Source organism: Pseudopipra pipra, chromosome 2 (genome assembly GCF_036250125.1).
Source record: "Pseudopipra pipra isolate bDixPip1 chromosome 2, bDixPip1.hap1, whole genome shotgun sequence".
Taxonomy (NCBI): domain Eukaryota; kingdom Metazoa; phylum Chordata; class Aves; order Passeriformes; family Pipridae; genus Pseudopipra; species Pseudopipra pipra.
In genome coordinates this window covers 25,738,422-25,765,731 of record NC_087550.1, presented here as the reverse complement: position 1 = coordinate 25,765,731, position 27,310 = coordinate 25,738,422, and the positions used below count along the sequence as shown (strand labels likewise).

Sequence of the window (27,310 nt, the reverse complement as noted above, 5' to 3'; positions counted from 1 at the left end):
CCACCTTTTTTCCTTCCTCCCTAAGTGCAATTCCTCATCTCCCTTTCCCAACTAGGATCACCTCAAGTCCAGTTGTATCACGTAACTGTTAGCATGGGCAGACTCCAACACTTGGAAGACTTTATTTTTTAATTATCTCCAACTGGGGGTTCCACATTAGAGTATCCAAGACAAATTAAAACAGTCGCCAGCTTCAGCCTCTCATTTTTTCCCTTCCTTGTGCTCTCTTTGCTATTTGAGCTTATATTGTTCAGTACATGAGGTACATGAATGAAGTGACCCGGCTTTCAAACACCTTAAAAAAACAAAAGGTAATGAGGAAGGAGGGATGACAAGATGGAGTTTTAATTGCAGAGCCTTTCAGTGCCGTGGTTTAGAGTGTTCCTTTGCAGAGGTAGACATATATCTAAGAGCGACACAGACCAGTAGTTCAGGAATAGGACCAAGGGCTTGAACAAGCATCTCCAGATATCTTTAGCACAATACCACTAGGAGCAATGAACAGTTAGGACTTCATGGTGACTGTCCACATGCAAAGGGCCAGCTCTCTCAGCAAGTCCTCACAGAAGCAAGCCATACAGGCATTAACAGTAAATTAAAACATACAGAAAATGGTTAGATATTCAGAGGGAAGCAGCATGACACTTTAGCCCAGAGAAAGCTTGGACCCCAGACAACAGCAATGCCTTCCTCAAAAGTGGAGGATGTAAAATCCATGATGAGCCTATGACCTCACTCCACAGGAGGCACAAGCTAATATCAGGATGCAAGTGCCATGCTGTAACAAGTATGTGCATGCACAGAGGACACTAGGAAACACTATCCCTCACTTGGGAAAGCAAGCAGGAAAATCAGTCTCAGAATTTTGAGAAAACTCTGCTTGGATCCCAGTGACAGTCAGTGGAAGCCAGGAAGCATTCCCGAGCTTTAGGCTTTGAAATTCAAGTCTTTGCAAGTAGTTTGTCACATTAAGCACTGAGCTATAAAGTTAAGATGCACTTTCACACATGCTGTTGTCTGCAGGTCAAGCAACTCTGCTTCCTTACTACAAAAATGGGAAGCCAGGGACTAATCCTTGCACTCACCCTAAGCCAGGGGGGAGGCTGCCCTGAACCAGTTTTTGCCTTGAGAAAAACATCCACCTAAGACCATGTGGGGGCATCCTCTTATAATCCATCTTTATTTGTAAAAATCCACATATAAAATCTTCGGTTTCCTTTTACAAAAACATAAAGGCACATAAAACTACTCGAACTCTCATCCCCCTGGACTGATGGTCGGACACTCCCCCCCACCCCAACCTCCCCCTTTCTTTCTCCTCCAGTCCATGTTTCTTCATGTTTCCTTTAGTTTCAGCTCACTCCTGCCCAGGCACAGTTCTGCTCTTGCAAAGATGGAAGTATGCACACAGGGGAGATGGTGGAGAGGTGGCATGGGCTGTGCGTGGAATGTTTTACAGGCGCTTTTTAGTAGTAGGTCTCTTTTTCCACCCAGCCTAAAAGGAAAAGGAGGGAGAAAGCAGAGTTAGTCTTAAGGCAGACCAAGTATGATGTTCACGACAGTTGCTTTTAGGCTCTGAAAACTTGCACTGTAGCACCTGAGCTAATAAGTAACCTTTCACAATGAAAAAATCCTGACAAACTGTTGATGTTCTATGGCTTTCAGTATAGAATCTCTTCCAGCTTTCTAGAACTGCCCAGGCATTACTCAGTCTTTTCCACCTACTTCAGTGCATTGGTACTTTCATATACTGGGAGAGAATGCAGGAACAGCAAGAAGTCCTTAATTTGAACTAACTGCACTATTACTGTTGAGGAAGGGAAAACACAGCAAAATACACCCCTGCACAGTACTTGGAGGTCCTCAAGCTTTGTCAAGGCTTCTAGAGAACTCAGTAGCATGAAGAGGTGGGAAAGGAAACACAGATGAGCAGCATATTCTTACCACCAGGGTTGTGTCTGATAATGAGCTTCCTGACTTCATCATACACGAATATGAGGAGGGAGTATGGGAAAGCACAGAACCACCAACTCGGCCTGTTTGGGAGAGAAGACAGTGAAGACACAAGCTGAAGAGATGCTCTTTGCTTGGCAGAGCTCTGACTTGATGGTACATACAAGTGCAGGAAGGCTGGCATGTCCCAGCTTGCCAGTGTGACACCTCCCACATGGTTGCAGTTCAGTCAAAAACCCTCCAAGCCAAGAGTTACCACCAGGTTTTCTTCTGCAATAGGTCAATCCACTTTTGTATAATAATTCCAACACAAAGGTGTGTCATACCACCTTTGCTCATCTCTGTGCCAACCCCTCCCCACCTATTAATCTGGCAGTATTTGCTCTAAGTACACATAACCTTTGTGCCCACAGCCTTGCCCACTGGATCTGCAATGTTTCCCTTATAATTTACACGTGCTAACATCCAGCTGCTCCAGGCACTGGGCAGAGGACAGCCTTCTTGTTAGGAAATGCTCACACTTCAGCACCAAACTCCAGACAACATTTCTGAATGGAACACAAGATGTACCAGGACTTTTTTGCCATGAAAATTTCATGACGCTCCAAACTGTTCAAAGTTTAAACCCTGCCACGAAATGTTGCAATGCTGTTGAGCAAGCTTGAGATGCTGGCACCCTCCCAACTGTTAGGAAAAGACTACTATTTGGGCTGTTTCTGAGAAAGGCAAGAAAAGGCACAAGATGTCATCAGCAGTTCTTTAGAACAGAAGAATTATCTGGCCTATGATTTAGAGCATTTCAACTGGCTTTCTTTGCAGATGCAGTCCCCCACCCATAAAAATACTCCATGAAAGTAAGTACAAGAGGCAGCTGTACTAGAGCACACTGGTACTGAAGTTGTATTGATAATTTTTTGTGGGGCACTGAACTGCGGGCTCCCGGTAAACATTCCCTATACGGTGAAGAAAACCCTGGTATGCCACACTTCAGTCAAGGATCATTCACACCCTCCAGTCTGAACTCTTCTGGGTTAAGACTGGGTCTCATGCTCCACAAGCTCACCAACTACTTTCAACCATCTCCCAATCTAAGCACTATTGTTCTATGGTACAGTCTGTGCACAAAAAGCATAATGCAACCTACTTCAGAGGATACATCCTTAGAGCAACATCCATCCCAGGGCAGTAGGACAGGAAGGCAGCCAGAGCAGTCTCCTCAAAGAGACCAAATATCAAGATCTTGTTCCTAGAAGAAACAGGAACACAGTCAGGGACAAAGTACCTTCAGAGATGAGATCCTAAAAAACACCTAGTTGCCACATGGGAGTGAATGGAAACAGGCATTCCAGTCTAGCCCAGAAGTTTGTCAGGTGGGGACTATCAGGCACAGTTGCCATGAGGGTCTTTTATGTCTCTAGACGGAGATACACCAGTTCATGACTAAGTCAATCAGCAATTGCTTTCATCACAAATTCAGAAGGAGGCTGGGGTTCGTGCCTCCAGATCTCTTGATGTATGAGATCTGGAAACCAAGGCTGTGTGCTGGAGTATGTCAGTGTCCTTTGAGGTGGGCTAGCTCCCACAGACATTGCCAACAGAAGCCAGCATTTCTCTTTGTCTCAGCCTATGACTGTAGCAAGTACTACAAGAAAAAGAGCACCCACACCTTTTTTATCCATTACTAAGGCACCAGACTGTTCAGGACTTATGATGCTCAGACACTGCTGGGATGAAGAACTAGAATGCTATGTACTGGAGAACACACAGAGTCCAAGTCTACATCTTCCATGGACAGCTTGACTTACTTCATCCCCTGCTGGAAGACAGAGTTTCTTCGGGTCTTACAAATAATCAAGTCTGCCCACTGCACAACCACAATGCTGACAAAGAAGGCTGTATGGCAAGTGAACTCCACTATTTTCCTCTGTTCGTAGGTCTAGGAAGGAAAGCAGAGAGCATTCATTCAGACACACTGCCTTTGGCTCTCTGGTGCCCACACTCAGTTCAGCAGGCATTAGTATTCTGACTGCTAGCCTCTACGCTGTGCCTCAAAACTTACCCACTGCTGTCCATAGCTGTCTTCCACATCATTAACCCATCGGTCATCCCACTGAATTCTGAGCCCTAACAAGCCAGAAGGCCACCATCCATTCTCTGCCATGATTACAAAGTAGGTGAAGAAACCTCCAAGGGCCTGGATCATACCTGAACAGATAAGAAAGAATGATAAAACTAATGAAGCTACCGAAGCTACTGCGGAGAGCAATTATAACAGAGAGCAGTTTGCAGGAAACCCCAACCACCTTAAAAATTAGTCCTCATGGGGCTCAGTGTCCCAAGCAGCAGCTATAGAAATAGTTCACACTAACATCAAACTCAGCTTCAGCCTTTTTGTTGAGCAGCTTCTGCTCCCAACTTTGTACAGTTACTTCTGTTCTGCCCTGTGCTGGGATGGCACCGTACTCAAGGACACAAGATAAAACTCCCTTTGTATTATCATTAGCCTTGCCCACCCCCAACCTTTGCAAAATACAGTCAAGAAGGTTCCCAAGGTCTGCTGCAATTAAGCATGAGCTCCCATCCTGTGAACTGGGCACGTCTCTGTAGCTGCCTTTAATCACGGCTCCTAATATTGTGTGTTTAGGGATACGCTAGAGAGAATCCTTTACTTCTAATTAAACTAACAATGGGATCTATGTTCTTGCTGAACAAGTCTGAACCAGAGGAGAGCTGGTTGTCAGCCAGTTCCTTTACAGCACTGTGCAATTAAACAAAATTACTGTGAAAGCGATTCAATAGACCAAGCTGCATAAGCCACCACTATAAGCCATAGGGAAAGAATCATGGCAAGTTCTTAACAGCCTGAGGTTCTGGTTTACACACCCCAAACCTCAACCCTACCAAAATAAGCAGAGCAGTCACTGACTCAGGATGGTGTACAACCCTGCTACCACTAAATTCAAACTGGTGCCAGAGAAAACAGCAGCTTACCAATCTGCCCATAGGCCATGCTGATCAGCCGCTCATTCACCAGTTTGTCTGTTTTGGGATTTCTGGGCTGTCTCTTCATGATGTCACTCTCTGCTTGCTCATAGGCCAGGGAGATTGCAGGGACCTTTGGAGGTGGCAGGACTGCTGTTAGAACCGTTTCAATTTTCCACTGTATAGAGTCTTCCTTGCCCCGTTTTCAATTTGAGAAACAGCACTGCCCAAAAGCCCTAACTGTAGTATTCAGAAAGGACCTCCCCCTCCCCATCCCCAGTTTGTCCTTATATGGAACTGAAGGATCCTCAGACTCAAGAGAGTTGTGAGATGGAGAGTGTAGATTAAGGGAACATCAAATGGTTGCTTATTTTAAATGCAAACACTAGAAAAAACTGTATTTAAGCATCTGTCCTTTCTTTAGGGTACCTAAGAACACTCTCATTTCTTCTTGAGACAAAAAAAAAAAAAGACATTCACCATATCAGTGCCCAAGTCAATGCAGAGGATGGTTACTGTTCCCAGTGGAAGGGGTATGTTTGCAATGATGAAGATCAGGAACGGCGTGATTTCAGGAATGTTACTGGTCAAGGTGTAAGCAATAGACTTCTTCAGGTTATCAAAGATCAGGCGCCCTGGGGCAAGGAAGAGAGAATGAGGTAACTCTCACTTATCAGCACAAGGCAGCCAAGTAGCTCATAGACAGCTTCAGAGGTAACACTGGAAAGCAAAATGCAAGTGCAGCAAATGAAGGAGTTCTCTTGCATGTAAGGGTGAGACTGTGTGCTCCGTGTACAGCATCACCTAAAGAGAGCAACATTTTTGGTCACAGCAATCAGAGCTCACTGCATACAGCAGCAGGATACTAAGCCCTGGTTCCTGGAGATCAAAAGCCCTTGGAGATACCCTCTGTTCTGCTCCTCTTTGAGAGCTGTTGCTCCATCACGGAAGAAAATGTGTCAGACTCAGCTGGCAAAGATGACTATAGGGTCACGTGTTAGGCAAAAGGACAAAGTAGCTTTTGTTACTCAGCGGCTTCCTACTGTTATCCATCCCAAAGGGTCATGCTGAACCCATGGAAAGGAGCAAGACTCTGAAGGGAGAAGGAAAGTGCTGCTCTCCTTGAAAACACTTGACACGGAGACAAGCTCAAATAGAAGAGAGTCCTCCAGATGCCACTATTTCAGAGGGAATCAGTAAGTAACATTGCTGAAGCATGTTATTTCGTCACCATTGCACCCAAGTTATAAACTCACCTTCTTCAACCCCAGTGACAATGGAGGCAAAGTTGTCATCCAGCAGAATCATGTCAGCTGCCTGCTTGGAGACGTCTGAGCCAGCAATACCCATAGCGACACCAATGTCAGCCTTCTTCAGGGCTGGGGAATCATTCACACCATCACCTGTGACTGCTACAATGGCACCCTAGTCACAAAGAGAGGAACAGCAAGACTGAAATCATCATGTAAGAGGTTTCGAGCAGAAAAGCTTCCTCATATCTTTCAGGAGATGAAGCACAAAAAACTATTTCACTTTGCTATAAAGAGACCTCAGTTCTTCCTTGTTCTCCCCTCACCCTTTTCCTGTTCTGATCAGGTGAATCATGCTGCTCTCTCCAAAGGAGATGCTGGACAACATGTAAACATGTTGAATCCTCCTCTCCCAAGCACATCCAGAGCATTTAAGAATTAAGTGTGCTAACACACTTCCTAGGATAAGAAAGCCTCAGTACAAGCTGAAGATGTTTTCCTGCCAAACCCTTATATTTATGTACTGTAAACCAGCCTGACATCAGCACCTGAAGGTTGTTCACAGATTGAGATCTAGTCTGGCCCTTTACGTGAGGGCACTTAGTTTTAAGCCTTGCCTCTTCAGAAGCAGAACTGGCTAGTAGTTTATATATATGTCTGGGGATTTTTCCAGTATTACATCCCTCTCTTTACCTGTCGCTGACAGCCTTCCACAATTATAAGCTTCTGCTGAGGAGATGTCCTGGCAAAGACAATTTCTGTATGATGAAGCAGGATGTCATCCAGTTGCTCACTAGTCATGTCCTTCAAATCTGAGCCATGAACAACACAAGCTTTGGCATCCCTGCAAACAAGAGACAATAATATGTTTTACTTCACAACAAGTTTCTCATTAGCTGTATTTGCCTTATAAAACTATGGCTCTTCAGTGCTCTTGGGAAAGACCAACTCCTGATGTGACCAAATACTAATCCAGCCAGCCTCTCCACAAAAGTTTGATGCTCAAAATTTAAAAGGTAAATGGGGAACACAAAGAAAAGACAAACAGAGCCAAGTAACTGACAAAATGCCTCATGAGCAAACCAATTCTTTCCATAGCTTTCTAAAGTGCATCAAGGCAAAGACTAGTTGTTTCTACAGCTCTTGGCCTCTCTGTGGTTAGCTTCCAACATTGCAAGAGGTGCTGCAGTCTTCTGCAGGCAATCCTTTCTGTAACAGACTGATGATCTACATGTGGCCCTTCACAGAGAGTGCTCACACTATGCCAGTTCAGACTAATTTACATTCTTTGGCAACAAAAGCACACAATGTTATATTTAGACTGGTTTGGTACCCTGCATGCTACAACAAAATACCATCTCTCTAACCCAGCATACCATCCCTTATAGGTCTAGGAGACTATCCACACAGCCCTTGACATCATCCAGTTTAGACAGGGAAATTCCTTCCCCACCCTTAGAGCCAGCTGCTGAGCTGCTCAGTCACACAGCCCAGCAATTCCCAGCCAACACTGCTGGGTTGTGAAGTTACCCTCAAATAAAAAATTACAAAAAAAAAAAAAAAAAAAAAAAAAGGAATTCAGTCACAGTACTTGTCTTCCCCAAGCAATTTCATTTCACAGGGTGTCTCTATTCACAGTTCATAAGCTACATGGCTACCCTCCAGCCCAAACACAGGCTGGGTCAAGCTAAGCAATGTAGACAGCCCAGCCATTCTGCAAACAGCCTGCTTATGCCAAAGCACATTTTCTGAGGATGCCTCAATTCTGCACTAGGCTATGAAGGCAAACATTAACCCTTAAGAGGAAGGAGTTCTATTTTTACATTTATTCTGCTTGTAGCTATGGACTAGTGTCAACTCCTCTACGTAGCCTAAGTGCTGCTCCCTTTGCCCACCTACAGTCTTACTCTTAACTACTTCCCACACACAGGAGATGCACATTTAAGACAGCCTAGTGCATTCTTCACATAATTTATGATCATTAAAGAGCCACAATATGCTGAGCTAAGTAAATGCCAAGCTTTTCATGTCCAGGGAAAGATGATGAGGGATTATCCAAGGCGAGGAGAGAGGCAAATGCTTAATTCTTTGAACAGCTCTGGCTTTTCCCACCGGTCGTTACCTAGGGTTGACCTGGCTGACAGGAATGTTGAGTCGAGCAGCAATATCTTCTACCGTTTCGTTGCCCTCAGAGATGATGCCGACACCCTTGGCAATGGCTTTGGCTGTGATCGGATGGTCTCCAGTAACCATGATAACCTGAAATTCAAACAGACTACTATGAAAACCTCGCCTGTACTGCAGAGCAACACTGCCCAAAAGGCACAGTCTCTTAGACTGAAAAGGCCATGTGAGCACTGGTACAGAACAAGTCTGAGGTACAGGCAGTAACCTACCACCAGTATGCAATGGATTGAGAGGGATAGAAGACAAGGAAAATTGTTAAACCTGAGTTAACGGAGCCAGCTCCCTTTCCAGCCTGTGCTTCATTTTTATCTTAGTATTGTGGGACATGCAGAACACACCCTGAGCCAAATCACTTGCTTTGGGACACCATGCTGTCTGCACCTGTCAGTGCCCTAGCAGTTTGGAGTTTAACTCGTTTTTCAGTCCATTAACATACAATCATTTGTATTTAGGTTAGAAATTAAGCCTGGAGTAGTACTACTTAAATCCTGATTGATGCTTCATCCACCCACATTACAGCAATACAGAGAGTAAAGGGAAATCCTTTATATGCCTGGGAATAGAGTGAGGCAATTTGCAATCCAGGAGTAAACTACCTTGATCCCAGCACTTCTGCATTTGCCAACAGCATCTGGCACAGCAGCACGAGGAGGGTCAATCATAGACATGAGTCCTACAAAGCAGAGTTTGTCTACAGGAAAGTTCAGGTCATCAGTATCGAACTGGAAGCCTTCGGGGAACTGATCATCAGGCAGAGCCAAGTGACAGAATCCTGTAACACACAAAACTCACATTTAGTCTGTTCCTACATATCAGGAGGCAGAGAAAGTGAACACTTACTGCTTCTGCAAACAATTACACAAGAATAACAGGGCAGCATGAGAGGTTTAGCCAGCGCTATTGAGGCAGGAGTTACGCTTGTATTCTGATAACTAGTAGCTGTTGCTAGGTGCCCAGACACAGCTTGGTTCGCATGCAGTGGAGCAAATCTAATACCATGTGGTCCATGGAGACCAAAGGTCCCAAATGCTTTGCTGCATTTTCATCTTGGTGACCCAGATGCTGGGCATGACAAGACCCTGCAGGCTCCCTTTTGGATTAAAGATTAAAGGCAGGACTGTTCCTATATGAATTGCTGAAGTGACCTTGACTCAGCATTATGGTTACAATGCAGGAACAGAGTAACCCTCCACTTAATCTGTGGGGACTGCTTAGGAACATGAGGGACAAACCTTTTTCAATGTATTAAGGCTGCTTTTCCTTACCTAACACTCTCTCCCCGAGGCCTCCCAATTCAAGGTAGGCATTCTGAAAAGCATCTTTCATTTCCTCATCCAGTTGTTGCTCTTTGCCATGAATGAGAATGGTGCTGCAGCGATCTAAGATCCTCTCTGGAGCTCCCTTCATCACCAGCAAGTAACGGGATTCTGATGGATTTGCATTTTTGTGGATAGACAGCTATGGGTGGAAGAAATGGAACATCTGCTATAGACATCTGCTGTGAAGGTCACAAGCACTCAGTGTTTTGTGACTACAGTAGCTCAGGACGCTTTGTGATATTCTGCTCTAGTTTTCATTTACCCACACCTTAAAGAGGTTCACAAACTAAGGAATCCATGTGTTCTGTAACACTAACATATAACCACAGTGGTCTTTTTTGTATCCAAGTTGCACCTGTTAAGGTAATTTCCCAGCAGTTCTTTCCTGTTCCAAGATTTAAGTTATTCCACCCTCCATGCACTGCTGGTATACAGGTCAGACGCACGTCTGGTCTTTTGTTAGCAGCTGACACCTCAGTGTCAGTGCAGCTCCAGAAGCTCTTACATAGTATAACAAAGCATGGTCTGTTAACTTAAATTTATAGTCTTGAGCAGAGTTCAAACAAGTAATAGTTAGACAAGATTTTGGTGCCAAAACAAGTTTTCAGGCACAAAGTGTGCAAATTTACGCAAGTGCTTCACACAGTAGCTCTCCTTCAAGAGAGCTTCATGCTCACCTGGTACTTGTTGGTAGAATTAAATGGTATTTCCACCACTTTGGGATTCCTTTCTCTCATCTCCTTGACAGAACCACAGCACAATTCAATGCATTTCAGAAGTGCAGACTCAGAGGCATCTCCTGCCACTGCTCTCTAAGGAAAGAGACAACTATCAAAACATGCATCCCAGTGGACTCACCACAGAAGATCAGATATTGAAAGAAAAAAAAAGCATATTCATCTCAGCCCAGTTCCAGCTTCTACATGACATGATATGGCAGTAAAGAATAAATAATACTATTATCTAGTACTGACAAACACTGCATTTCAGAACACCAGGCCTCCCAGCCTGAGAGAGCAGTGGTCTTCTGGTGCCAAAGACAAGAAGCCCTTTCAAACGGCAGAGAAAGTAACATAACCAGGTACAGTCAGCCTAAGTGAGGCTAGAGGGTAAACTTTCAGAAGGATTAATGTAAGTTGCTTGCTATGAAGAACAGCAAATACGAGATGAAGACTTATGAGATGAATGCAGAAACCCTTGTATGTGCTCACCTGCTACAGTAAAAGATCAGCTTATTGAGCCTTTGGCAGGGATTTGATTTGTCCATACTTCCCTTCCCCATAAGGTTAGCACTAATAGAGACTGGAGATGGGGGTTCTCAGCCCTGGAGATCTGTGTGTTCTCAATGTCCTGTTGGAGTTTCCTTTGCTGCAACTAAACCCACGTATTTCTTGCCCTTCTGGTCTCTTTGTATATTAGAATTTAATTTTTTTTTTTTTTCATTTCTATGCTGCTTTTTGGCATCTAAAGAATTCTCAAAACTCCTCCTCTCCCCAGGCCTTCCTCAGACAGGAAGAACTCGAGCTCTCTAACTTCAGGTCCTGTTTTGTAGACCTAAGATAGTCAGAGGAGTGCCGGGAAAAAATAGTTTCTTCCATCATCTCTATTACCACAGCATCAGAACACCCTCGGGAAGAAGTTTACTAAGCAACATGACTAATATTTGACAGATTATAAGCACTGTATGATTAATTTCAGCCCTGGCTGGGTCACAGTTCAGAATCAGGAATGTGAACTGGTTTTACGCCAGTATTTGCACCAGTACTGAACCAGCAAAAGCTTAAAAAGACTTGCCAGTGAGAACAGACTGGCTAGAGACACTCTCCCACAACTGCTGCTCTCCCAGCTCTGATGTCTACTTATCTCAGCACCAGGTGCTTGTAGCTTTTAAGTGCACAAATGCTAGAGATAGCAATTCTTGGAACAGCCAGATATTGGGAAATGCCTAGGAAAGCCTTCTGGTCTTTCCTAGCCCTGTCTGAAGTATCTGACCTCCCAAAGAGAGTGTAGATGCCTGTGGATGGCAGGGAGTCTGCTGTAGGAGAAATGTCTTCCCAGTCTCATCTCTGCTGCTCAGAGCATACCTTCTCTAAGAGTGCTAGACTGTAGAAAAGATGAAAAGTGGCAGATACCTCTACTTTGCAGGTTCCTGTGACCCACAGGATGTAATCTCACTATGAGAGAGCAGTGGTGAGGAACAGGACAAAAATCTTTTTTAGAAACTCACCTTAAGAATTGGTACATTTTCCTGGTTGGCCTGAAACACAGCACGGTTACAGAGACCTGCAATTCTGGACAAAGCACTCCAAGTGGCCGAGCTCTTGTCAAAGGAAGCACCTGAAAGCAGAGGGAAAATGTCAAAAAGCCTTCCCCTTGAAAAAAAACCAAACAACCAAACACATAAGTGCAAAATCCCACACACTTAAAAGCAAGAAGCCTTTAGCTCAGAAACAGGAAACACTTAGAGCATGTTAGCACAGTACATCTCTTTCATTCCTTCTCCCTTCCCAGGTACTCAATGAATAGCTGATTATTTTAAGACCAGAGGGTGAAATAGCAACAGTGCAAGACAACACTTTGCTTTCAAGATTCCAGTAATGGCTGCATCCAGCAGTAGCAGAAGACTTGCTGATAAAGCTACAGAATTTTGGACAGGTTAACATTCATTCAGAGAGGGTTGAGTAAGGAATGGTGGGTTCTACCTCCAGCTTGTCTCACTTTATCCACCAACCCAGGAACTGGATGAAATAGTTCCCAAAGGAACAAAGTTACAATAAAGATACTACTTCTCTCATGGCAGCTCTTAAATTGGCTTCAAGGGAGATGAATTGAACGACTGTTAACTGATAAGCTAATATACTTTCCATGAAGAGAACTCTTCTAGGTTTATTCAATCATTGCTAGTCTGAGGGCTTCCGGAGAGCTATTTATAGCTTGTTGCTTGGCACTAGCGTTAAGTAAAGCAGCTTTTTAAAGCGGTTCAGACAAGCACAGTGTTTTGGAGTGTCTGGGACAGGGTGCAGCAGCACCACTGGAAAAACGTTTATGCTAACAATGTGTTGCAAGCACAACATTTCACAAGGTAGATGACAGCTAGGAAACTCCTGAGTTTTGTTGGATTGAAGAGTTCTGGAGAGGTAAGTAACTCTCCCAGTTGCGTAGCATACTGAGATTTCAGATTTTTATCAATATCAAGGAGACACTTCCTGCTAAGATCTTACATTCATGCTACTGCTCTGCAAACACCACCTGGATGTTTCAGGAAAACCCTTGTCCAAAGGCAGCCATCTAGTTCACATGGAACTTTTCATCTATGTCCAGCCTCAAGTAATTATTATCAGGGCCAACACCTCTGCTGTCCACACTTTCAGCAGACTTCAGATGGAGCAATTTAATCAGATACATTTTGGCAAAGATAGTCAAGTACGTTGCAAGTATTTCTATGTACAGAACAAACATACGGGGCTGAACATTCAAGAGGCTCAAATTCCAATGGAGTAATTTTGAGCAAAAAGCAGGCTATATGGAATTAAAGGATTAAACAGAAATGTGGCACTGTGAAAAGCTTTCTGTGTGTCATTTCAAGGGTTTTTATGCTCACTGTAGATCATATGTTAGAAGTCCTTGCACTGTGAACTTCACTTGGGCTGGAGAGTTATAAATGCAGGTTCTTAGAAGTACCAGCACACAGGCAGCTCCAGAAAAAGCCATTTTTTAATGAAATGCCTCAAGTGCAAAGATATGATCTTACCACTCTGGTTCTCTGTAGTATCAGCCTCATGAATCTGATTGTCAAACCACATGTGCGCAACTGTCATGCGATTCTGTGTCAGAGTGCCTGTTTTGTCAGAGCAGATGGTGGATGTGGAACCCAGGGTTTCCACAGCTTCGAGGTTCTTCACCAAGCAGTTCTTACGAGCCATACGCTTGGCTGTTAGTGTCAGACATACCTGGAGACAAGAAAGAAGATGACAGGTTAGATGTAGTTGTGCAGTAATAACACTGCTATCCAACTTAGCGTGCACACGGAATTACAACCAGCTTACATGCCCTGCAGTGATTCCCTAACCTCTTGCTCACCCTGCCACTCCAAAATAAACAGCAACACTTAGGCCCAGGTGGTAGGTTTAAATAACACACTTTCCTCATCATAAAACCTTCAGAAAAGGACTCATAAGGCTTCAGTCTTCTGCTTCTCAGTGCATTAGGAAGGAAATGACAAGTCCCAGACTAACATTTCAGTTCAAGTTGCCACCTCCTAATCAGAGGAACTCTCAAAATAGGTGAAGGCAGGCCACATATGAGATGACCCAAAATAGCTCTTGTGATAAGGCTGCAACTTACTGGTGTAGGAAGTGAGCAGCTCCAGCTACCCCTTTCTTGCCAGAAGCTCTTATCTAGTTCCAGCTTCCAACTGTCCATTGCCTGGCTCAGTTGCTGCTCTGCTTCCTAAAGCTGCATGGAGTTGTAACAGGAGGGTCCTTTCTTGCCACGGAAGAAGGCAAGACAAGTCTGGAACTTCTGGTCTTGCTCACTTCAGCTCTACACTGCCAAGCCTCTCTGCAGGTCTGACTTAGGGAAGCATCTTTATTGGGTAAATTGCTGCAGAACTTGACACTTATTTCAGCAACTAGTCCGAGTATGCTGAACTCAAAGCTCAGCCCTACACACTCACAGTGTTTACCTCTGTGAATGCACACTGAGCATGAAGCACTCCACTTCTTTAAGAAACATATATGTAACAAATGCAATCTTTTTTTCCAACTTCACTCACCGTAACCGTTGCAAGCAGCCCTTCAGGAACATTGGCAACAATGATCCCAATGAGGAAGATGACAGCCTCCAGCCATGTGTACTCAAGGATGAGTGAAAGGATGAAGAAGGAAACACCCAGGAACACAGCCACACCAGTGATGAGGTGGATAAAGTGCTCGATCTCCATGGCAATTGGAGTTTTGCCCCCTTCCAGTCCAGAAGCCAGACTGGCAATACGGCCCATCACAGTGCGATCCCCAGTGCTAATGACAATGCCACGGGCAGTGCCTAGAAGAGAAGACAGGTTTTGGAAAACAAAACCAATCACAGCTCACCACCCTGAGGGTGGTGAAGAGATGCTCTGGGTGGGCTTCAGCGCAAAGACTGCTTACCACCATTCTCAGAGCTGCAACAAAAGTTCTGCCAGATATGACTGATGTTCCTGCTTTCTGCAGTAGTTTAGTATTTCTTATAGCTCTACCTAACCATTTTGGTTTACATTATGTTATCTGCACTTTAACACAGCTGTAATAAGGCAGGCAGGCTCAAAGACACACCACATAGCTGCTCCTCTAGGAGAAGCAAGAAACTAAAAAAAAAAAAAACAACAGTAGTGCTGTGGAGTCTTTGACGATTCTACAGTAGTGCAGTTGGAACAGGCAAAGACTTTGCTAGGAACTTCAAGCCTGCTTTTGCATGGTAGAAGTAAGCTACCAACTGATACACTGAACTCATGGTGTATTCGCATTGTTTACCTATACAGTTCAATCTCTACCATTGCTAATACATCAGGGAAGTAGGAGAGTCACATACCTTCCACACAGTTGGTGGAAAAGAAGGCAATGTTTCTGGTCTCCAGTGGGTTCTCATGGGAGAAGTCAGGAGACCTGGTTTGAGGCTCTGATTCACCAGTAAGTGAGGAGTTATCCACCTACATGGAAGAGAGTACTTTGTCATATACAAGCAGGCAGATGCCTTCAGCAACGAAAGTAGATGAAACACTAGGCACATCCCCCACCCTTCTCTTTCACTCCCCCACCCATTCATTGCATAGAAGACATTCTATGACATTTCAAAGCCAGACTAATTCATTCTCCTTCAGAATGAAGTTTCCAGACACTCTGTCATTGCTGTACCTTGCAACCATGTGCAGATATGATCCGAAGGTCAGCTGGAATTCTGTCTCCTCCTTTCACCTCCACTAGATCTCCAACTACAACTCCTTCAGCATTTATGCTCATCTTCTCACCATTTCTGATTACAAGTGCTTGCTGAAAGACAGCAAAGAAACAATCTAGGTCAAAAGCAAGTCAAAAGAAAGGGTTCAGAAGATCTGAGTACCTTAAAATAGTTGTGATATGGTTCCACAAGGTTTCTACTTGGACTAAAATGTTTTTATCTGATACGTATGTTATTTAAGAAAAATAGTTATTGTTTTCTTGATATTAAGGCTCCTTGCTCCCCAGGTGACAGTTTGATAGTTAGGTATGTTATAGACTGTCCATGAAGGAATCCAAGTTATAATGCTTATCACACCAGTTACTGAGCTCCCCAGACTATTAAGAAAGTGTCCTATGATCGTTAATAAGCTGGTGGAACTCACAGGGCTTCAGAAACTACTTTGGCCTATTAGCATAATTACTTGGAGCATAAAGGGGAAGGAGTCTTATAGACCCACAAAAATTAAGAGCTAGTAACCCACAGTAACAGCCAGGCCTTTTGCAACTCAAGCCAATATTTAAAACTGTTAATAACCTTGAGAAAGCTATGGCTTGGCAGACCTCAGGGAAATGAGTTCTTCCATACCTGAGGCACCAAGTTCTTGAAGGACTCCATGATCTTGGAACTTTTTGCTTCTTGGTAATAAGAGAAACAGCCAGTAATGATAACCACAGCTGCCAACACGACACCCAGGTACAGCTACAAAGAGCAGAGAAAATGAGTCAGAGGACGATCTGCCTGAAAGGCTTCCAGCTTGTCCAGATAAATTGCTTGGCATTTAAGTGCCCCATTACAAGCATGAAGGTACTTGCAGTCTCTGTACATTTTGTACACAAAGGCCATCCACAAGCTAGTGTTGTTAACACAACACAAAGGAAGTTGGCTGTTCATTTCATTATGTGGAAGCACTCCAAGACATGTTAAGCTCTCACACTGAATTTCCCGTGCTTATGGGAAAAGCTTCTGGACGGAATGCTTAGAGGAAGTTAATCTGCTTTGAGCTAAACAGGCTGCTCAGCCTGCCTTTGAGGTAAAAAACGACATTTTTACTTACATTATCTTTGTTGGCCTCCTCCTCCATCAAACTTTGTATGCCGTAAGCCAGAAAACATAGAATAGCACCAATCCACAACAGGAGTGAGAATCCTCCAAAGAGCTGCCGACAGAACTTTACCCATTCAGGAGTGGTGGGTGGAGGGGTGAGGGCATTTGGGCCGTCACGAGCCAAAATCTCAGCTGCACGTGCAGAAGTCAAACCCTACAAGAGAGGTTTCTTTTTTTAGGCATTGTGGCAAGACTGACCACAGAAGGTAGCTCTGAATTTGTTCAAGGCGTACCACAGCAACAAGGAGCTGCTAACAGATGTCCACAGCTGCCAGGGTTCCACAACACAAGAGCTGGGTGAGAAAGCTGAATGCCAAAAGAGGAGCTACAGGATGTTGAATGCTACTTGAGGAGCCTGCAGGCCATGGGGCTACAAAACTGAAGAAGGGCAGGACAAGAAAGCTACAGCAGCAGACTTTGAGCTCTGAGGAACAGCACAGCGCAATCCATCCTATCAAATTACGGAACAAGCGTGAAAGCTGGGGGCCACAACCGTGATGACACTTTGGAACAACCTTCCAGGAAGTTCAACTTTCAGAAGCCAAGGTCTTTGACACAAAAATGCAAATCTCTGTGCTGTTGTAAAGAGCAAACTTGATGCTATACGCACTCGTGCAAAAAACGCATTAAGCAAAGCAAACAACAGCAAAGGTGTAAAATCACTGCAGTGCTTCTGCACCAGGCTTGGAGGTAGCCTTGGACATTTGCATACCTCTAACTACAGGAAGGCAAAATTATAACTGCTACTAGCCATCATTAAGTCTCTGGGCATGTGCTAGCTCATTAGGCTATATTTGCAACAGAACAAGCATTTGTCTTCATTACATGCCCCTCAGGAAAAAAAAATAAATCCAAGAATCAATTTGACCTTGAACAATTCAGAGGCAGATAACAGTGACTTTGTTAGAAGCAAAGTCACAACACTATTGCAGTCAGGTTGTACAGTGGGAGTATGAAGAGAAGTATTTGTGAATTCAACAGTTCTGGGAAGCCTGGGAAACTTAACTGGAGGAGGGGAGATTAAAGAGAAAAAAACCCAAAAAACCACACCACCACACTGAAACCAGACCACCCAGACCTCCTTTTGTGAAATGCTCTGAGCCAAGAATGTTTCTTTTTCAGAGGAGGGCAAGGGGGGCAGGAAAACAACGTCTACCTACCCGACTCAAGTCTGTTCCATATTTACGATGAAGTTCATCAAGGCTCAGCTTGTGGTCATCCTGAAAGACAAGAAATAGTTGGGAGAGAAATGATCGGTACCTGTAGGCTCATCAGCAAGAGCTCAGCAATTTCACCTCACACCCCAGGTTTCCTATCTGTAACAGCTTGGTGAGATAGCAAGACTCCAGCTCATTTTCCCTGTGAAGAGAAACTCAAGTGCATTCTGCAATTCAGCAGTCTCACCTTTAGTGTTCTTGTGACTATTTGCGTACAACGTGACAGCTTTTTTAAAAATGTCTTAGTATATCTCGGTGCAGTCTTTACACCCCCAGCAGATTCTGTGAAGCCTCAACAGGTGGGGGTTTTTGGGGGGGTGAGAGAGGAGGGGAAAGAAAAGGAGTTGGGAAGGAAGGTAGGAATGTACAGAAGATTAAGCCTGCAATTTCACACATTTTTAAGTAGTGCTGCCAGATTAAGCACTACTTCGGGAGAAGTGTGTTGTCCCCCAGAGAGGTTTCTTGTCACAGAAAGGCTATTCTTCAGTTGGATCGACTTGATGCAGAGCAGTGCCTCACTTAGAAGGTTTTACTGGAGGAGCAGATGCTTTAAGTTCATACCACTACTGAACGCAAAATCTCATCTTGGAGCAATCTTTAGTAACCCCTCTCCCTGAGGGGCCAAAAATGTGAAAGCACAGTCTCAAATCCACAGAACAGAAACAAAACCCGCATCGCCTTCAAGGAGAGCAGATCTAAGCCAGATGCTCACAGACAGATGTATAGCATCATCCAGCATTCAGAGATAAGGATGGGAGACACCTCCCACAGCTTCAAACATGATTAGAAGGAATAATACTGAGGTCACTCTGAGCAGAGGCCAGCAGTAAATGGAGCTGTACAGCCTCAGCTCCTCATCTGGAATGAAAACAGCAGTGCCACTCACATGACAGCACAATACAGCTTGTAATGCTGCTATCCAGAGAGCGCTTGCCTGGTGAGGAAATACAACTATGCTGTGCTACGGGCAATACAGGCAAGCAGAAACGTAGGTTCTGTGTGAAGTGCCTTTTGAGAAGCCATGTTTCCAGGGTCTACTGTGTGGTCATCCTGATGCTCAAACACTTGCAGCATGTTGGGCTTGGGGACAGAGGGAAAGGGAGGAAAAGGGGGATCAGCGCCTTTAGTTACATCATGCTGTCAGCACACCAACTCTTCTTTTAGTCACATAAGGCACAGGGCTTTGGGCAAAGCAAATGTTCTTTAGGCTGCTCTTTCTGTGCCCTACAGTCTTACCATTGTAACTTCCTTTTTAAGCTCATCCATGTCCCTCTCCTTCTTCCCCTTCTTCTTCTTCTTTCCGCCATGCTCTGATGTAGCAGTGGGCTCATACTTGTCTCTTCCAGCCTGCAAGAGAAGACACAGCGTCATTAGAAACATCTCACTGTCAAATTCTACAGTAGTAGACACGAAGTATGCACACAAGACTAACAGACAGACAAAATTATTATAGTTTATAAAGTTGTCTACCTAAACTTTAGTAAAGCCTTTGAGCTATTTCCTACAATATTCTCTTGGGGAAACAGGCTGCTTGTAGCTTGGATAGGTGCACTCTTTTCTGGGTACAAAACCAGCTGGATGGTTGGACCCAGAGAGCAGTGGTGAAGAGCTGTTGGCCGGTCATACGTGGTGTTCCCCAAGGCTCAGTATTGGTGCTGGCCCTGTTAAATATTTTGATCTATGATCTGGACAAGGGGATTGAGTGTACCCTTAGCCAGTATTCAGGCACACCAAGTTGGGCAGGAGTGTTGAATCTGCTGGAGAGTAGAAAGCTCTGCAGAGGGATCTGGACAGGCTGGATCGATTGGCCAAGGCCAACAGTACGAGGTTCAATAAGGCCAAGTGCTGGGTCCTGCACTTGGGTCTCAACAACCCCATGCAGCACTACAGGCTTGGGGCAAAGTAGCTGGAAAGCTGCCCAGCGGAAAAGGACCTGGGGGTGCTGGTCAACAGTGGCTGAACATGAGCCAGCAGTGTGCCCAGGTGGCCAAGAAGGCCAATGGCATCCTGGCCTGTATCAGAAAAAGCATGGTCAGTAGGACTGGGGAAGTGACTGTCCCTCTGTACTGGGCACTGGTGAGGCTGCGCCTCCAATCCTGTGTTCAGTTTTGGACCCTTCACTACAAGACAGACATTGAGGTGCTGCAGACTGTCCAGAGAAGGGCAACGAAGCTGGTGAAGGTTCCAGAGCACAAGTCCTATGAGGAGCAGCTGAGGGAGCTGGGGGTGTCTGGAGAAAGGGAGACTCAGGGTGGATCTTACTGCTCTCTACAACTACCTGAAAGGAGGCTGTAGCCAGCTGAGGGTTGGTCTCTTCTTCCAAGTAAAAAGTGGCAGGCCAAGAGGAAATGGCCTCAAGTTGTGCCAGGGGAGGTTTAGACTGAACATTGGGAAAAATTTCTTCACAGAAAGGGCTGTCAAACCCTGGAACACTGTGCCCAGGGAAGTGGTTGAGTCACCGCCCCTGGCAGTATTTAAAAGATGCGTAGGTGTGGCACTCGGAGACACGGTTTAGCGATAGATTTGGCAGTGATGGGTTAACACTTGGACTCAATTATTCTAATGGTCTTTTCCAGCCTAAATGATTCTATGAATGTTATGCCACTTCAACAAATTAAAAAAATGAGCTAGTGAGCAGACAAGTCTGCTCAACATCATCCCCAATACACAGATTATAGCCAGACATTGTGCAAGTCTAGCTAGGAGGAAAGCAAGCTATTCAGGCCGTCTTGACGCTCAAGCCCCAGCTCAAGCTGAAAAAGTGATGAAGAGCAGAAGAAACCAATTCCTGAGTGCATACGTATGTTTTCTCCAAGGCATTAACTTCTCCTCCCCCCTCTGAGTCCTCCACATCCCCTGGCAAGGAGGAGCAGCCTATCAACTGAAGATAAGTACGAGGTGGTATCTCTGGCTGGTCGAATCTGGGGGCTAAGTTCCAACACTTTCATTCTCAGTTTGGCACACTAGTTGGCTGGTTATGCAACAAATCTGCTTTCAATTTATGGCAGTTTGACCAGCAAGAATGGTATACAAAGCAGCAGTACACTTTCGCAGATTCAATCTGTGCTCAGTCCCACTCACACTTCACAGAGCAAATGATTTGCTCACAACCCCTTTATTCAGTAGGATTTTCATTCACTTTTATTATGGTTAATTCTACATGAAATTATGTAAAGATTTAGATCTTGTCATAATGGAGTAAACAAGCATCTAAGGACAAACAAATCATGACTTAGTGCACATAAACATCACTTAAAAAGACAACTCTCTCTTCCCTGCTGTGTAAAGCCTATTACTTCCCTACACCCTGCCAAGTTTTAGGTGATGAGATTTTCACCCAATAAGATCCCCGAGAAGAACTTTGAGATGAAACAGAAGTTAGTGGCACCAGAGTCAAACCTTTAACAAGATTAAGAAAAGGTTTCAAAGGCATTGCCTTGCTCCATCTTTGAATGAGCATCTCAAACCACTAACTGGATTCCTGAGAGCGATCTGGACACAGGAACTACTGTTAGGATCCAAGAACTGTCCTGTTCAGCAGCAAGCACAAGAAATTTTTATTATCAACTCCGAGAGAAGTAGAAACCAAAACCAAAAGTGAAACTACACAAAAAAGAAAAAAAAAATCTTTACTTATCTAAAAGAACCTGTCAGTCACATCTAGACACGGGTTTTTACCGTTCTAAGAAAGCTCTGTGTGCAACACTCTGCAGCCAGTCACACGTTTGCCATGCACAGTTCTCTCACCCTATTCAGTAAAGGCAGGCTTTGCATGTCCCATATCCTTGCATGCAACTACAGAACTGTGCAATGGAAACAGATTTTAATAAGTGGAGCAGAGCCGAGCTATTTGCCTCCACTGGTATAGGAAAAGGACAGTGCTACAGACTGTCAGCATTCCTGGCATTTTTTTCCCTGCACCTAAACTCCCATTTCCCTTCTTTAAAAAGCATACTTAAAGGAGCACGGTCCTCACATTCCAGCATCACAAGAATTTGCCACAGGGCAATTCACAAAAAGTCACCATGAAGCATCGCTCTCCTTCAGTCTTTGAAAGAAACGACTTTTGACTTCTTCTAGAGCTATAGCAGACAAGTCCAAACACAGCCCTGCACAAAACACATGCTTCCTGATTACTGCTTGAGATGAGAAATGATTTTTAATAAAGGTGAAGGAGCTAGTGCCTTCTTGCTTGACTAGGAGTCTATCACCTTCAGCTTCACCCTTCTCCTCAGAAAAGCTTGGCAAGCTCTTGCAGGTGAATATAAAAACCTCTTGGTTCTTTGAAACTTCTGTGAGGAGTCACTCAGCTTATCTGGGACAATTGTAAACAACCAAAAATATAAGAATGTTTAAGCTTTTTCAGTTGCAGCTGAAACAATCTACAAGTGGGCAAACATGAAAAGGCTCACTGCCCTTGTTCAAGCATGATTTGCTTTAAAAGAAAAAAAAAAAAACCAACAAAAAACCCCAGCAATCAGCTGCAGTCAGAACAAAGAGCTGACAGAATTACTTGTTTCTTTAAGCACCCAAATATTTGGGTCTTAATGGAGTCCATCTTACCGAGGAGCTCAGCATTCCTCAGCTTAAAAAAAAGAAAAAAAAAAAAGAGAGAGAAAAGTATAGTATCTTCCCTTCTGTTTCCTTAGTACCACATCTCAACCTTACAGAAAAGTAAGTACAGTTTCAGCTCTTGCTACAGGATCATTTCATGCAGAGTCTGAACTTCCTGCTCCATCATTCAAATCTGAACTTGACACACAGATCAGAGTCAAAAGTCCTGCCCCTGTTCTGTGCCTCCAGGGCCATCGCCTCTCTTCCAGCAAGATGAGCCCAATCTGTTCAACAAAGGTTTGTGCTGGCTGGGTTGCCAGGGAAATAGAGTTCCATCCCACCTCAGCGCTGTAGGATTTCCCTGCTTTCCCCTCCTTTTCCTGCTGTACAATGAGAAGAAGGCCTATGGTACAACAGAATCACATCTTACCGTGATTTAATCACTGAGACTGAACACAAAGGAAGGTCTGTCTCATCAGAAATGTCACCCCTGTTACTTGACTTAACCCATGTGACTCATCAAAACTGCCAGAGAAATAAAACAGCGCAGCTTCTTTTTTTTTCCATGCAAGATTTATTTTTTTTTCCACTGGCTTAAGCACAACATTTGTACACACCAGCGTAAGAAGTTTTATACAGCCTCCAGAAAATCCTATTGTCTTTCAGATACAGCTTATGCTTTTCCGCTCTGGACTAATTGAGCCATTCATACCTGATGTTCTCGACACAAGCCATGATTGACCAGGAAATGGGAAGGGTACAAATCAGCAGACAAGCTCAGAAGTACCCTATTCTATGATCACTTAATCCAACAAGAAATGTCAAGTAAGAGCCAAAATAAATTATGCCGTCCCTGGAGGGCTGGTCTGTTCTACTACTTATGTCATTATAATCAATTGTGCAGAGAAAACAGAAAAGTTACTCTCCTGCTGTCTCATGAGACAGTTTTCAGCAAATATATTAACCAGATGTGTCATAAAATGGACTATGCCTATTGACTGAAAACTCCACTCCATGACCCTATGTAATCTTAGCAAGGGATCCGAATGGCTTCTTTGGATCCTTCTTACTCCCTCCCAAGAGCTGTGTTCAATCTCCTATCCTGAATCAAAAATTTAATCAACTGCATCAATTGAACAGTCTCTCAACATCAAGGACAGTACAAGGCAGTTTTTACTCCATAGCTAGTAATTGCTTACTGTGCAAGACTGCTGCTTCCCAAATCACAGATGGACAAGCTCTTCTCCCATGAGAAAGGATCTAAACCCTATGAGGGTTTTCATCACCAAGATAAAAACAGGACCACCCACACATCTTAAGCGTTCTCTGAGTATTATGACAAACATCTCTACTTGTCAGGGAGCTGAATCAAGTGCAGAGCGGGCTTTCCAAATGCCACTGCTGCACAGCTGAGCAGCCCATCCTGGTTTTTTCATGCTGTGCCAGCTATGGAAAGTCACCTCCCTCACTTCTTTACCTGTAATATTAGCACATCTTTACTGTAAATCCAGACAACTCTAGTAGTTGACAAACACATGAAGATGAGTGGACTGGACTGAGTTTACCCTAGATAACATGGTGACGGACTACCCCTTGGAAAGGCCTGGGTGAAGCATGACCTGAAGCTTTCAGCAGGTCAGGATTGCTGTGGGTTGTACAAACCACTTGCCAGAGACCCCTCATCCTGTTACACTGCTTTTGCAAAAATGTGCGTTGACTAGGCCCAGGGTTTTCTTTGGCAAAAGGACTATTCTCTAACCACTGTAATAAAAAGTCAAGGTAATAAAATAGCCATAGTAATAAAGGAATGAAAAAATGAGGGGAGAATAATATATTAAAATTTTTTAATCGCACCAGATAAGGATTGCTTTGATTTGCATAACTGCCACTCGGTCCATTATGCAATAAGCCTTCCTAGTTTCTGACAGGGGAAAAAACCCTTTACTGGGATTCAGGGAAATCAGAGCAAGCCAAGAGGTGTTTCTCCTCCGCATAGGCTGCTTGATCACAACATTCAGTATCAAAAAGTCTTCACTACTGTTTCCAAAAGCCTTCACATATGCTTTTCTTTAGTTAAAAGATACGATCTGAATTAAGGACTTCTCTTTGTGGGCTAAAAGGTAGGACAGATCTCCAGAAGCAACCCAAAGCATGGACCAATGACTGTGAGCTATGTCTGTGCAGTGAGGGAGATGGAGTGAAACATGCTGCTGTCTACAGACATGTAGCTTCCAGGCAGCTCTGAACAGAAATTAAATCCTGAGTGCTTTCCTTCACTACACACACCCCCTTGGATAATCTGCTTTTTGGGCTGAACAGCATACCCAGGCAGCTGATGGCCCTCCCCTTGTCCCGTTACCATTTAAAGTAAAACAGACGCTCTGCTCAGTTTCTCCTCACAGCCACAGAGAGAAGAAAGTTGTTCTGTCACACTTATGCTCTTATTTTCTCTTCCATCCCATGCTCCCATGGGAAAGAAGTTTCCTTTTAGGCCACCCTAACTCAGGGCAGGCACATACTGTTCAGTGTTGTATCCACACACCACCTTTTTCATAGCCTTGCTCTCTCACACCCCCATTTTTCAGGGGGTCCCTAATTATCCGCATGCATTCTCACTGCTAAATGAACAAATCTTGTGACTTGCTACCAGATGAGGCAGCCATATTATCCCTGCTGAATTATCCCTTGTGTCGGTACTTCAGTTCTGGGCTAATTGCTTTATTATCCATGCAATCTACGAAATCTGAAATGGAAGCAAGACAGCTAACAACTTTCTACATGAGAAAGCGTTGGTGCCTCCTATTAGTCCTGCCAAGGCAGACTAAGTCCCTGAAGCCTTTTGCACTACAGTCCTAAACACGCACACACACAAACCACTCTAAGGCTTCTCTGATGCTTTACAGAAGATTCATAATATTGCCAACACCCCCAAATCCCCCCTCGGTGTTTTATCTCCTGGGTGAACTCTTATTGTGCACACTGTCTGTTGTCTACTGGACTGAAATACATCAGGCTGGGCTGCTAAGCATCAAAAGGATATCACTAAAAAAAATCCCAACAAAAACACACACACACATGCTGAAAACCCACCCCACACTCTCCTCAACCCCCTTTTCCAAGTAACAGCCGTGTTCTTTCTTGCAGCTCCCCTCCTATTCATGCGGTTATGTCAACATTGCCACTGTTGTACTGCACAGATGAGGACAATACAAAGTCAAGTCAATGTTTGAACAGGGCTTAGGAAGCACAGAACACCTGTAGGCAGGGAACACACTAACACCGCTTTGTCTCGTGACCGCACACAGTCACCTTCTCCTCGAGAAGCAGAGAAATTAGGGAATTTTACAGGAGTGTGTCTAAACCTCAGTAAAGCCTGAGATTAGCTCAGTTGGTTAGAGCATGGTGCTCAGAACACCAAGGTTGTGGGTTCAATCCCTGTATGGGCCATTCACTTAAGAGCTGGACTTGATCCTTGTAGGTCCCTTCCAACTCAGAATATTCTGTAAACATAAGTCCACACACCTCCAACTATACAAGATACACAGGGAAGTATTTAAAGAGGAAAAACAAACATCCAAACAATACAACCTAGAAACTGCCCTCTAGTTTTTAAACATAAAATGAAATAGGAGCAAGTCAAGAGGTGTTTCTTCTTCACACACGTGTGTGCTTCATCACAACATCCAGCTTTAAAAAGTGTTCACTACTGTTCGTTTCCAACAGCCTTCCACTACCGTCCACTTTCAACAGCCACTACTGTTCATTTCCAACAGCCTTCCACTACTGTCCGTTTCCAACAGCCTCCACATATGCTTTACTTAGTTAAAACATACAATCTAAATTAAAGACTTCTCCTCGTGGGCTGTAAGGTAGATAAAGGGCTGATACAGGGCAGAAACTGCCGTACAGCCTTCTGCGAGGATTTATCACTCCATTGAACAGGATAACGTCAGGGGCGCCCACCTTCCTCCTGCTACCATCTCCCATCACATCCTTACAGCTACCAACAGGCAAATTACCCTAATAATCCTGACGGTTCCCCTTCCCCCGCCTTCCCCCCCACCGGGGCCCTCGTGTCTCAAGAAGTCTAAAGTACTCTTAGGAGCCAAGGCAGCAGCCGCGCTCCCTCCCCAGCTCCACAAGGCCACCAGATAACAGCAGCCCGGGGGCTGCGGGCGGGCAGGCGGGAGGCCCCTTGCCGGGGGGGACACGGCCTTAAGGGGGAGCCAGGGGGTTTGAGCCACCCCCCTCTTGCCCTGGGCTCCGCCCCGCCCTCGACCCGGTTCTTCCTCCCTCGGGCGGCGGCGGGACCGTGGCGGCCGCCAGGGCACGTTGCTCGGGACAGGCGGCACCGGCGCCGCCCTCGAACGGCCGCTGCCGCCCTCGCACCCGACGTGGCCGCCTCAGCCCGGGACAGACAAAGCGCAGCCCCGTCGAAGGGAAAGGGGCACCGGCCACTGGATTTCCCACCTCCCGCCCCGTCCCGGCCCCCGCCGCTCACCCCCTTGCCCATGGTGCCGGGCGACTGCGTGCGGGTCAAGCGGCGGGGGGCGAGGAGCGGGGCTCAGCGGCGCCACGTGTCCCGGCCGGCGGCAGGTGCGGAACAATAGCAGCGCCCCGGCCGCCGCTCGCCTTCCTCTTCCTCCTCCTTCGCGGCTCCTCTCCTTCGCCTCGCCCCGCTCTACCCCCGCCGGGGCAGCTCCTCTCAGTCGCCGCAACCGCCCGAAACTCCGAGCGCCGCCGGCTTCCCGCCGCATAAAGAAGCCTC

The 27,310-nt window shown here is 45.0% G+C and overlaps 1 protein-coding gene across 1 annotated transcript; it reads right to left on the bottom strand.

The window, feature by feature from the left end:
• Positions 1 to 329: 329 nt before the first annotated feature.
• On the bottom strand, positions 330 to 27,310 carry ATP1A1 (ATPase Na+/K+ transporting subunit alpha 1). The gene is made up of 23 exons (XM_064644455.1): positions 27,044 to 27,310; positions 19,225 to 19,335; positions 17,932 to 17,991; positions 16,722 to 16,925; positions 16,253 to 16,366; positions 15,583 to 15,717; positions 15,260 to 15,377; positions 14,466 to 14,734; positions 13,443 to 13,641; positions 11,919 to 12,028; positions 10,369 to 10,503; positions 9,638 to 9,830; positions 8,969 to 9,144; positions 8,308 to 8,444; positions 6,879 to 7,029; positions 6,192 to 6,360; positions 5,416 to 5,570; positions 4,945 to 5,068; positions 4,013 to 4,158; positions 3,759 to 3,889; positions 3,098 to 3,199; positions 1,945 to 2,036; positions 330 to 1,495 (listed from the first exon to the last, which is right to left on the bottom strand). The coding sequence occupies exons 1-23, from the start codon at positions 27,053 to 27,055 to the stop codon at positions 1,467 to 1,469; spliced, it is 3,072 nt and encodes a 1,023-aa protein (XP_064500525.1). The 5' UTR covers positions 27,056 to 27,310; the 3' UTR covers positions 330 to 1,466.

Coding starts and splice junctions, on each gene's coding strand:
- ATP1A1 (XM_064644455.1), bottom strand. Junction 15,718..16,252: donor TCAAGAACTTGGTGCCTCAG/GTATGGAAGAAC, acceptor GCTGTCTTTCAG/CAAGCACTTGTAATCAGAAA. Junction 12,029..13,442: donor TACTACAGAGAACCAGAGTG/GTAAGATCATAT, acceptor CTCTGCTTTCAG/GTGCTTCCTTTGACAAGAGC.